General features: G+C 32.7%; 1 protein-coding gene across 7 annotated transcripts in view; it reads left to right on the top strand.

Annotated features, from left to right (window-relative positions):
* Positions 1-13,713, top strand: part of LOC130452788 (protein Fe65 homolog) — a 92,581-nt gene that overhangs the window by 50,419 nt on the left and 28,449 nt on the right. For 4 of the 7 annotated variants that reach the window (XM_056792231.1, XM_056792235.1, XM_056792232.1 and 1 more), the window contains 2 exons: positions 6,871-7,132; positions 12,700-12,768. In XM_056792231.1, the coding sequence (XP_056648209.1) occupies positions 6,871-7,132; positions 12,700-12,768 (331 nt within the window). Of the gene's footprint in view, positions 1-3,499; positions 3,635-6,870; positions 7,133-12,699; positions 12,769-13,713 lie in introns of all 7 variants that reach the window. The other 3 variants (XM_056792234.1, XM_056792236.1, XM_056792230.1) reach the window with 2 other exon arrangements.

Below are 13,713 nucleotides of genomic sequence, written 5' to 3'. Positions count from 1 at the left end.
GGGTTCGGATTGCCCGAGCTCGAAAATTCTCTAGATAATATTCATTTACTTCCCGTAAACCCTTTATTTTCTTTAGTAACAACTTTGTATTCGATTTGTGGAATTTTGCTATAAATATATCAACATTTGGAATATTATTATATCGATAACTTTAGAGTTGTAGCTTTGATTTAAAAAAAACAGCTTCTCGTTAACATCTATGCTCTTTTTGTTATTACTGTTTTTTTACTATTCTTCCATTTAGTCTCTTCAATATTTGAACACTACTAAACTTTCTTGTTACTTATCACCACAATCTTGTTGCTCTAGCTACTTACCTTCGTAGACTGGTATATTTTATGCAAAATCAATGCAGATGGCTTCTTTTTATTAGTTTTTTTTTGTAGATCTTTTGCTCCCCTCTTTCGACAATAGAACGCCCCAGCCTTTCTTTTATGTAGATCATTCATTATAGTTAATTTTCTAATCTCATCCGTATTCTTTTCAGCAAACATGCTTTTAATTTTAATCTGAAATTCGTCACATGTTCGGGGTTATCCAAATACTATATCAAACTAGTTGTTAAATATGGTTCTGTATGTTTTATTTGAGACTTTATCATTATTTAGATGCTTTTGCTCAAAGAGGTTAAACATTTTTTTCATTATAAATTCTTCGGGTAAATAGGTCTTTTTTGTATCCTTTAAACTATGGCTCCGACAACCCTTAAAACCCTTAGAACTTTTCACTTACCAAACGTCCATTTTTCTATGGATTTCATTATGCTTTCCCCATTTATCCTAAGGAGCTGCACCAGTGCGTTTTAGACTTTCTTTTATGTAAATCATCTTATTTTTTGTTATTCTATGAATCGAACAAAATACTTTGACGCATGTAGGAATGTAGCATAACTAGCACTGATATCCACAATAATTACTTTGTGAATGTAGCCAAAAATTTATCAAATTCTTCTCTTCTCATGATCCGCTTTCATATCTACCTGATGCTAATGCTAATTTACACAGTTTCTTCTTTATTCCCGTAGTTTTAGCAGAGCTTCGCAGTACAATTAATGACATCGTAATTAAATATAATACTCATCAGAAACTTACATTAAAAATGTTTTCGAGTCTGCCTGATTGCAAATTAAATCACCTTACCACTTTAATTAATGTTTCATTTCAAAATGGTACTTTTCCCAATTGCACTCCTTCCTACGTTATCTAAGATCATGGAAAGATGGGTCAAAAAGAGGCTTTTATCATAACTGTTTAAATATAAAATACTTACTACCCATCAATTTGATGGTTTTTTAAATAACACATGCACAAATGATGCTATAGTCTCCCTCCTAAATAATGTCTACTCTAGCCTAAATAACTATCACTCCACTGCAACAACTTTTTATGATTTTTCTAAGGCTTTCGATTGTGTTAATCATAATATTTTAATCAACAAATTGGTTGATACGGTTTTACGGGAACACCTCTCGTATGGTTCAAGTCATACCTTACACAAACAGAAGTCAGCTTGTAAGGGTTGATACAACGATGTCTTCTTTCAAGCCAATAGAATTTGGAGTGCCCCATGGCTCAGTATTAGGCCTTATTTTGTTTCTTCTGTTTATAAACGACATTGCCTATCTAGACATCAGTGGTAAAATATGTCTATTTGCAGACATTAGTTCCTCTTGGAGCCAATCTGATCTCACGGCACTTCATAGGACCATATCTAGTGACCTAATCACCATTAAATCATGGTGCGATTCTAATCTTCTCTGTCTCAACGATTCTAAAATCAAAGTTTTATCATATAAATATACATTCCAGCCTTTTTTTATTAAATATCACTACCATTGACGTCGTTAAATGTGTAAAATTCTTAAGCTTGTTGTGGATAATTCCTTGAAATGGGAATTCCATATTACTGCCTTATCTAAAAAATAAGCTCCAGCTGCTTTGCATTAAAATCAGTTTCCAAAGAAGTGAACTTATCCACCTCCTTAACAGTCTGTTATGCCCTTATTTAGTCGAATCTCTTCCCTTCTGGGGTACGTGTGGTTCAATTTGAAAGAATCTTCAAACTACAAAAGCTGTTAGAAATTTACTCGGACTAAACAGCAGGGCTCCTATAGGGACTTCTTTAAAAGATTAAAAATTCTGAATCTTCCTTCTTTATTCATCTTTGAATCCGTTTGCCTAATTCGTAAGCACACTTCTCCAATTTCAGAAAGGTCGATGCACGGCTACCCACTTAGGAACGCGGACCACGACCTTTATCTACCTAGTCCACGTTCAGAATTAGTTGAGGGCTCAATATTCTTTCTTTTTTTGTGTCTATAATTTTGTGTTTGATGGACTCATCTGGCTCACTGCTAGCAATAACCGTTAGCTGAATATTATCGCACCCACGTACAAAAACAACAATCCAAACGTTTACCGACCATCAGAATACCGAATGAATTGTTGAAACACGTTCAAAATAATCATTTTATTTGACATCGCTGGTTTTTTACTTGAACACTTGGACAAAGCTGTTTCTTTCCCTGTATGCTATAGATTGAATATTAATTACCTCAGAACTAGGCTGATTTATTCACTATTTGAGTATTCTAAACTATGCATGTTTATTCGGGGAATTTAATGGCGTCTATACCTAAATTTTGAATAAAAAGTGACATGTCCGGTTTTTTCCCTTTACACTTTATATCATTTCATTTCGACAAAGCTTAATGAGAAATTCAAGTAATTATCATGATTTTATATTATTTACCCAGTTAATAGAATATTACGGCACCATTTTGGTTCAGCAGTTAAAAAATATAATGTAGATAATTCACAGTTTGAAATTCCCATCGATGATTTCATAAAAAAATCAACAATTTATTGTGGAAGTCAGAATCTTATTTAGGTATTCAAGCGAATCAAAATAGATTAAGATTTATTTTTAGGAACATATTTTTATAAATTGACAATCGCGGTTGATTGAAGCGTATAACTCACAATCTACATAATTAATTATCGGGGATTCTACATCGTCCATAATCCCAACTAATGCCTAAATTTTTTCCCTTTTTACATGCTCTATTGCTTGTATCCAATTTTTCTTCGCAAATTAATTCTCTTGGGTTTAATTTACATTGGTAAGTTCGCAAAAGTAATACTGTTCATTTTGTAAGTGACGCTGTATCATCTACAACGTGTTTCTCTACTGAATTTAATTCAAATTAATAGTTCTGCTTTCGATAATTCCAAATAAAGTTCTATATTATTCAAAGTAAGCTATTCATGAATAAAAATAAATTTTTTCATCCGCGGATGTTGGACATTTATTCAATCAACTACTAGGGTAACCAATCTGCAAAAATTATGTCGTGATGATAATCGTGAAACTACTGAACACACTATTTATACTACCACGACCCCAACACTCACAATAACACTATCTGACGCGCGTTTTATAGTTGTGAGTGTTGGTGAATTGATAGTGTAAATATTATGAATATCACAAACATTTCTAGAAATTCCAACTCAATCGCCAACCTATTTTGTTTCAACGAGCAAGAAACCATCAGCGACAAAATCGTCTTTCGATCATCCTATGTATAGGATAATAAAACGTTCACCTTTATCGGAAGGATATTTTAGACCAGTGGGTTAGTTTATTTACAGTATGGTCTGCGTTAAGTCTCATCTAAATAATAAATCCTCTGGTTACCATTCCTTTTGTTCCTAATTTCACGCAGGTACTGTTTCCTGTTTTCAAAACTGAAAAAAATTACACTACTCGTAAAAGCGTATGTCTGCTGTTTAATATTTTTTTATAACAACAATTTAATTCCTTCGCCAACATAGATACTTAACAAATATCTCTAGTTGTTGGTTTTTAATATGATTTTGTCCATTTCATTCTTACGTTAACAAAGATTGCTGCTATTTGAAATCACACATCGAAACCTCAAATAATTCTTATTAACGTCACAAAATCTACTGTTGAACAGAGAATTGAAAATACACATACTAACCCTTTTAATTTAAATTTTCAATGTGGTTGATGAAAACCAGAGGTTTCTATCAGTAACGAACGAATTGATAATTTGCTACGTTTGCTGTAATCATATATTTACGGCGATAATTACTTAAGTTCTTATTATTAATACTTACAATTGAATTTAATGTTTTTAAACCGTAATCCATAAGTCATAGACCCACTATACCTTGTATTCGTGAATTGAGAAAAACCTATCTAATTATAAATTCAGGGTTTAGAACTGAAGATATCAACCGAAGACGTCATATCTCAAAATATTTGACATAGACAAAAAATCTACAAAATCCATAACATAGTATACAAAAAATTTTATGTCAGACAATTTTTCATAAGAGTCATAACACTGGTCTACATTTTTACGTATGGGCGTATACGTGTATATTTATTTTTATTGCTTTTATACCTAGAAATAAGAATTAGAACAAAAAATTCTTCTGAATGTGTTTTTATGAGTATAAAATCAATGAAAGCACATAAAAAGCCCACAAAGAGATGATTTATTGAAATATATAAAATTCAAAAGTTTTAAACTGGAGTTAAGTAATTTAAAATGATTTTTTCCACTTTTTCTGTCATGTTCGGTAGAAGTTTCTCTGATTAACCCCCAAATATAGCCTCCCATCATGCTTTTAGTATACTGGTCTTGGTAACGTCTCTCAAATTCCACTATGTCTTGATGAAAGCGTTCCCCTTGTTTTTCCGAATAAGCCACCATATCATCTTCAACTTTATCTAGATGAGAATGTAACATATGCATTTTTAGAGACATTCTACATCCCATGATAGAAAAATTCGTGATCATATCAGCGATCAGTTCTTCTATGGTTTCCAAGAAAACTATGAACTACTGTCTTAAAACTGATCCAGACTTTTTTCTCTTTATTGCTGAGTAACTACAAAAATATCATAATTCATAATTTTTTTTTGGGAGCCAACAAAGCTTCCAGCTTTAATTTTCGCATCTGATAGCTTTGGACAAACAAACTTTTCAAATATTTGAAAGCTTTAAACCTATGATTGAGAGCCTTTACATATTGTTTAATAAAACCCAATTTAATATGCAATGGTGGCATTAATATAGTTTAGAGATTGACAATTGCCTACCTGTTTGACATTATATTTCCTACTTCGTCATCAGTTCGTGCAGGCCAATGTTTTTGTCGATAGTGAGCGGCATCATTTTTACTATCTACACCATCTGGAAATCACCAATAACTTCCCACTTGTATTCCATATTTTTAATTGCGTTTAATAGCATTTCAATACTATTGTAATTTTCTTTGAGATGTATAGAGTAACTTAAGGGAATCGATGGAAATTTGTTCCCATTGTGTAGTAGAACAGCTTTCAGACTTTTAATTGAACTGTCAATAAAAAGATGTAGATGTATGACATGGAATACCGATTTCTTCAAATAGACCTTTCACGTCATGGCAAAAACCGAGGCCATCTTCTTTACTAGAGAAACGAGAAAATTCTTCATGACGTTTTCTTTGACGGGATAGTCGAATATCGGATTCCATTATTTTAATCGCGATGCTAGTAACTCGGCATTACTTTTTGGAAGATTTAAGTCATTGAGATCTTAAGAGTTGATGAGGTGTGATATTTTTGGTTCAAATTCAAAAACGAATTCAGATTGTACGGATACAGAGAACTTAGTGATTGAGGGCTGCCTTGAGAGAGTAGTTGATTTTCCAACAATGACGGAGAAGGTACAGGATTTTCTTCTCTATGCGGTATTGGAGCAGAAGTGGATGATAAGTTGTATTTTTTGAATTATTACCTCTGAGTGAATTCACAATACAAAAATAACAATCAGTGTAATGATTCCTCCAAATTTTCGTCATTGCAAACTTTATTGCTCTTTTCTCACCTCGGTACCAACCTACAATAAAACGTTACGTAACGTAAACCTAGTTCATGATATTATAAGATAGTCAATAGAATAAAAAAGAGAAAATGAACTTACCGTCATGATTGTATCTGCAATAGTTACATGATACATGTGGAGCCTATTTTTTGCCTTGATTTTTGACTGGTGGGTCAATGTAAGCTTGATATGCCTAGCAAATCTTTGAATTTGTACTTAAATCATACTTTTTCTTTCTCATTTTGATAAATTGACCGCAAATATAACAAAACGAATCAGCATCTCGCTTACAACTTCTTGCCATTTTGCACAGATTGATACAGTGAAAAATGACGTGAAAGACGTTATTTTCCTGTAATATTCAAACCCCAACTGTCGTACACAACGAGCGATGCAAGAAATACTGCTCGCACGCCCTCTTAGTTCTCTTTCTACACCAATGGCGCGCAAAAACCGACATTGATCGGGCATAAAAATCAAACATTGTCAAATCACTGTAAATTCTTAAAAAGCAAATATTTTTAAATTCTAATCAAATTTCTTTTTATGTATATGCTAAAATTTTTTTTGTTCACCCGTGTGATTAAATGTTCCCGTATATTGAAGGTGATAATAAAAACTAATGTGTAGATTCTAAATAGAATGTTTAACACCGTTACGTTATTTAATAGCCACACATCGTGAATTAACATGATAAAATTACCCTACATATTTCAAATCGAACTCTCTAGATTTTTCCAATCCTTAGAGGCCAAGCATCGACTAGTTTCTTAACAGGTTCGCTCGGAAATGTAAACAAACCTTCGGACCAGACTGGCACTAACGATGATATTGATCCAAAATAAAAGTAAAATAAGTGTGGATTAAATATATTGATTGGTGCGCTAACATCGAACACGAGTTGATATCACTAGATCGTACATTACATGTCTTATATTGATTTAAATAAGTTATTAAATTTTTTCTAGAAAATGGCCTCTTAAGTTACGAAAATCCGAATTATCGACTAGGTCCCTCAACTCGTTTGGACGATGCTTTGAATTCAAACACAGAGAATATATATGAAGACATCTATCAGGAACTAGACGATATTTGTAACATGGGTCACGGAGGGAAGGGCTCTATTGCTACGAACGCCAGTAGAAAAGCTTACGCCGCTTTAGATATTACTTCAATGGGTGTAGATATTAATAAAGGACCTGTCACTCAGAATTATATGGACAATAGAAGGTAAGCTCCGATATTTTTATTTTGTGATATATTTTAATGTCGTTTGTCCAGTCTTTTTCTTTTTTCATTGTTTCTCTCTGATACTAAAAGTGCTTCTTTCAAATGAAAGTACATTAAAAGTTTCAACCTCTCTTATAACAATAGGATATGGACAAGTTAATGAAAAAAACATAAATACGAGGTATATCCGCAAAGGAAGTTTCGTTTCGTTATATCAAACGTTTACAAATACAGAAAATATATTTATTGCACAAAAATCTGCAACGTTCACTTATTTTCTACATAGATTTCAAAACTTTGTAAGCAATTTCATAGCGTGACACAAATTTTTGTATGCCTTCTTCATAGAATATGTTTTAAGCCATCGGGTAACATGTTTTGTGTCTCATTATCATCGATGAAGTGTTGACCACCAAGGAAAGATTTTCGGTATATAAAGAAATAAAAACTGCTGGGAGCGAAGTCCGGTCTGTACGGAGGATGATTAAACTCTTCCCAGCCAAAATCCTGTGGAAATTCTCTTGTGAAATAAACAACACCTTTCGACAGGAATCCTTGAGCGGTGCACTTCATAGTATCGTAATAAACAAATGATTGTTTCATCTCGTGATAAGAAATCAATCAGCAAAATGCCTTTTCGGTCCCAAAAAAACGTTACACATGAGTTTTCGAGGTCTCAAAATTTACTTAGGTTGAGGTATGCCCCAATTCCATTTATTGCCGTTTATTATCTGGGGTGTCATCACCATCTTCATTGTTTCAAAAACTGAAGTGAACTGTTCATTCGTTGTTTTGTGTACGAATTTTGGGTACCCAACGTGAGCAAAATTTTCGAAATTTCTGTTTTCCAGTAACTAGCGATCGTAAGATTTTCGGAATTCCATAGCAAGAGCACTAATTGTAAACTTACGATTCTGCTTAAACTTCTTTTCGATTGTGTGAACCAAATATCAGTATCCAAAGAAAGCCGTTCACGGCGCTCATCATCGTGCATCCTTCATTGAACTGTCTGGCATATCTTCCAATCGTTGAATCATTTAAAGAATTTTGTCCGTAAGCAGATTTGGTTTAACTTTCTTTGTATTTAGAAAACGAATCACAAATCTGATTTCACAAGTGACGACATTTTCGATTAAGACTGACATCATAAAGAAGCAACACAAAGTACACGACGGCAGAAGCGATTTGAAAATGGGGTCAGAGTAATTGCCGCGCATGCTTGCAACTGTGATCGCAGCGCTGCGACTGATAGAAATAGAAACGAAACCTACATTATGGATATGCCTCGTACGATACTAAATAATATGAAGAATAAATTTAAAAATAAAGGTTTTTAAATATTCGCAAACTCATCAACTGGAAGATGTCACTTTCTAATAAGAACTGTACGTTTAACTATCACATTTTACAATTACACTACACCGGATCTCCAAGGAGTGTGAGAAAAATAATAAGACTAGCAACACTGTGGTCAATCTGACAACGTTATTGTCATAGCATATTCTAAAGTTGTTTGTTTAACCTACCCTACAACTTACGCGTTATTTGTGACAGTGGTACGAGGGGAGTTTGACGAAAAACTAACCCTATGGTGATTATATTGTTAGTTTCTGTCATATATGTCTAATATCATATGCCAAAATTTTATATTAATTTGACATATGACATATGACATTTCAATACTTATATTGAGAAAAATATTTTTGTGTTGGCTAAATATTGAGGAAAAGAATTTTGAGCGTCAATTAAACATGATTTTATAAATCGACGAAGAATTAATATTTTCTTGAAAGTGTTCCGTCACAAGGAATAATTTGTAATTTGTTCTCTGCTCCTAAAAGAAACCATTAGAAGATGAATAATGCCTAAAGTTCGGAACCGTCATTCACTGAAACTGCTCCAAAAATGGTTAATAAAATATGTGTCTTTCTGATTAACGATCCCAGTATAAAAGTAAGTAACTTAGCTAATGAAGAAAATATTTCGACCGAACATTTATGCAATATTTGGCGTAAACGTTTACATATAAAAAAAATATCTGTAATGTGGGTGCTGCGATTGTAAAATGCTGATCAAAGGCTCGCTCGTAATTCAAAAGAATTTTTCTGCCGATTTGTCACAGTCAAAGAAACTTGGGCATATAATTATACCCTCCAGATAATAAAGTCCATATTATGTACGTCATCCGAGGAACTTATTGTCAATAAAGCAAAAAAGCTGTTTTTCCAGCTAATGAGGTGATAACCACTGTTTTACGATTCCAAATAGTTAGAAAAAAAACGGTTATTGCCCGATATTATGCTCATTTGCTGACACGCTTTAATACTAAATTAAAAATGATTGCACTTGTTAAAAGAAAGAGTTTTGTTTGTTGAAATTATGTTGATTTCACAAAAACTGGAGCATCAGAATGCCTTTGGAAAAAATTGCTTACTCAAAGCACAGCGCTGGCTTTCCGCTCAATTCATTGAAGATGAACCTCGATCAGGGAGACCTCCATCTTTCGTTCAGCTTCATGATTCCGTGCTCATAAAATGTCTGGATCTTATCAGCAAAAAACTGAACTAGGTGCGATAGAAGGACATCGTCATTTGTGAAAGTTTGACCATTCAAAGTAATCTCCTTTCGAAAGTTCGAAATAAATGGTAATTAGATGGTGCCAGAAAAGAACTGTATGAGGGACATGGCATCACCGCCCAGCCAAGCTCCAATAGTTTTCCATAAGTTGCCAAATATATGTGATGCCTTGCATTATTATGGTGGAAAACTAAACCTTTCCTATTTGACAATTCTGGTAGTTTTTCTTTGATTGCTTCATCCACTTTCATTAATTTTTGACAGTAAACATCAGAATTAATCGTTTGATTCCTTGGAAGCAGTTCACAAAACACAACACCTTTGTAATCCCACCAAACAGACGGCATCAGCTTTTTTGTTGTTTTTCAGCTTTCCATGTTGTTTGTGCTGGTTCATCGTGTTTGCTCCATTATCGTTTGCGAAGTATGTTACTGTACAGGCACCATTTTTCATCACCACTGATAATCCTTTTCAAGAAAGGGTCGGTTTCATTTAGTTTAAGGTACATATCGCAAATGTTCATCCTTTGTGTTAGATGAATTTCTTTCAATTCGTGAGATACCCAATTATCAAGCTTCTTAACTAGCCCAAGATATTTTAAGTGTTTTTCAATTGTTGTGTACGATATATGTAGCCTCTTCGCTACCTCTCGAGCAGTTACATGATGATCCTCTTCAATTATGATTCGGTCATCGTCAACATCAGTAGTTAGCGCTGTTAAGTAATCAGCACCATAAACATTACATCATAAAATTAACCCACAACCCCACATCACCTCACAATTGAACAAAATGCTGATTTAAATCAATGCTGTATGTCTTATGTAGGACATCATTTTGGACATATGGTGATTATTAAGTTAAATCAGTTAAGATGCACACCATTTGAAGGCTTCGAGTAGTGGAACCGAGTGTGGGACTAACAGGTCCGTCGGTTTATACTCAACATAAGCCAAGTACTTACATTGAATTGTTATTTAAAAAAAAACTTTGGTAAATGAAAACTCAGTATCATTGCTTTTCTCACACACCTTGTAAGATAGTTTCTTCATTATTATATCAAATGTATGCCATTAACATGTTTTTGATATTTCAACTTATTAAAATTACGAAAGTATGAGAGAAAATAGAAAATATTTTTATATACAGTATTTTTGTATAGAGTGTTCCGGGACTAGATGCAAAAAATTCAGGAGTGAGTAGATGACGTGAAAATAATGCTGTGACCTAAAAAACATTTTCTCATGCGGCCCCTCGTTTCTGAGTTATAGAATTTAAAATTTGCGAAATCAGAACTTATAATTAAGTATATTTTCTAAATTATACATTTGAACATTATGAATTTTTAATAGATTATTACTTATGTTTGACGGAATAAATAATTCCACACTACTATCTAAAGGCCGGGGACGGCTCATGCCCAATGAATAATAATCAGTAACTTTCACAGGGATACCTTGTACAATCTAAATATGTATATCAAAAATGAATTTTTCAATCGGTTGTTCAACAAAAAGTTACTGTTTGTTTAACTCGATAAAATGTATGGTTTAGGAGATATGTAGAGTTTTAGATCACCGAGGAAACCGTTCGCCATAAAGAGACATTCTGAAGAAAATTATCATAAATTGTAATTATTTATTGAAAATACTAATGAGAGGTATTTAAACACAATCAAACATTTCTAATTGAACTGCATTTGTTACCTCATTTATGAAGTGGTCAGGGGTCCATCGTGCATGAACCAATTATCTCTGCGAATGTTTAGAATAATATTATATAACATGGGTGGTAAATCATTTTGGAGTAATTCTAATTATCGCTGACCATTCAGGTTATTATCCAAAAAATATGGACTTACTAAATTATTACCCACTATTCCTGCCGATAAAAAATCGTGTTGATTCTTTGTCTGATTGTACCTTTAGGATTTTCATCTGTCCACAAATGTAAATTATTTGAATTAATAGAACCGCCTTGTGTGTAACCAGCTTCATCAGTAAAAAGTACGTTTCCAACAATTGCATTATCAACTCATTGTTTATCTATAAACCAACGAGCGTAAGTCAGTCTTGTTAGATAATCCTCAACTTCCTTGGTATGCAATATATGGATGTGAAATGGAAAAAGGAGTTGCCTCTAGAAAATCCTACGAATAGTTGTCGTTGATACAACCTAACAAAAGTTCTACAGTCGGGTACAATTCTGCCAGGAAAGCGTTTAGTATACAACCATCTGGCTTTTGACGAGTTACCAGAAGTCAAACCATACATCAAATGCATGTCGGCATATTTACTAAAGGTAAATTCTACAATATTGAAACTTTAAATGCGATGTGATAATAATTGATGACAGATTTTGAAAAGATTGACAGTAAACTGACATAAAAAATTAAGTCGCTTGTAATTTTTAATTGAATATGACAGTAGCCTAATAGATGAAAAATAATTATTAATCTCTTTCAAGTTTTTCCTTATGCCAGTCATATGATCTTCGATAGTATGTAGGACAATGTTTGTTTATTTTATCATTAGTTCTCAAAGAAATGATTAACTGTGTTTTAATACTTCCTGTAAGTAATTTCAATGAATAATTACAATTTATGATAATTTTCTTCAGAATGTCTCTTTATGGCGAACGGTTTCCTCGGTGATCTAAAACTCTACATATCTCCTAAACCATAGATTTTATCGAGTTAAACAAACAGTAACTTTTTGTTGAACAACCGATTGAAACATTCATTTTTGATATCTATAGATTGTACAAGTTCTCCTAGTAAAATTTAGAGGTTTATAACTCAGAAACGAATGGTGGAATGAGATTTTTCTTCATGTCTCAGCATTATTTTCACGTCATCTACTTAATCCTGAATTTTTTCCATCAAATCTTAAAGAATAATCTCTAATTGGTCCAATTTTCAATAGTATCAGTTAGAAACGGTAATTATTTGAGAAATTTGTAAGAAATAGTAGTATATGTTATTTGTTGTAGGGGTAATGAATGGAATGGAAATTCTTTGTCTGATAAGGACTTGAGTGAAAGTTCTACTGTCTGGGAAAAGTATGTAATAGAATTTCTATACAGTATTGTATTGTTTCGCATACAGGAAAAGTAGGTGTGACATATCCATTGAATGTAATATCCAATCTTCCCATTTTCCAAATTTAAATTTTTCATCTGATTTATTTATTGTATACTATACTATTGAGGTACTCCATCCTTTACTTCTTACTAATTGCTTTCTTCTTTCTCCAGTTGTCATTATATTTTGCTCCTATACGTCTTTTAACAAAATTATTATATATATATATATATATATATATATATATATATATATATATATATATATAATAAAATTATTAAGGGAGGAGGGGAATGGAGGTCTGAAAGGAGACAAATAAAAATAATGGTGAGAGTAGGAAAAATGAAAAATCTAATGCTTTACCTCTTTTAAAAGAAAATCAGCAAAAGCTGGACGTACAATTGGAATCTTAAGAAAAAATACAGAGGCAACTTGAAAATTACTATTAATAAAGAAGACTTATTTCCACCAATTGTTATAAGAAAAATAAAACTCCAAGCCAAAGTCTCAGATTTTCATCTTCTGTTTGTGATGATTTTTAGTAACCCGTATTGACCTTCAGTATCTTCGTATCACTTCAATCCCGGCACTATTAAATACAGTTACTAATAAAAATACAAGTATTTATATTCGTCCCGAAACAATAGGGTTTAATTTATTTGCAAAATATGGAAAAAGTGATCTTAAATGGAATAAGATTATTCGGCGTTTTGGGTATTTGATCGGTTACGATAGCGATAGTTAACACCATGAATACCATAAATATACTGATTTTATTAGAACTAGACATGGCGATCTGAAATCGATTAAACCAAGAATCGATTCATCGGATCAAATAAATCGATTTTTTAAATATGTTGTACTAAATCTAGTCCGTGTATCGATATTTCACTCTTGAAAATCGACCTCCGATTTTTTCTCTT

The sequence above is a fragment of the Diorhabda sublineata genome, chromosome 2, assembly GCF_026230105.1.
Source record: "Diorhabda sublineata isolate icDioSubl1.1 chromosome 2, icDioSubl1.1, whole genome shotgun sequence".
Classification (NCBI taxonomy): Eukaryota; Metazoa; Arthropoda; class Insecta; order Coleoptera; family Chrysomelidae; genus Diorhabda; species Diorhabda sublineata.
This window is presented reverse-complemented; position numbering and strand designations above follow the sequence as displayed.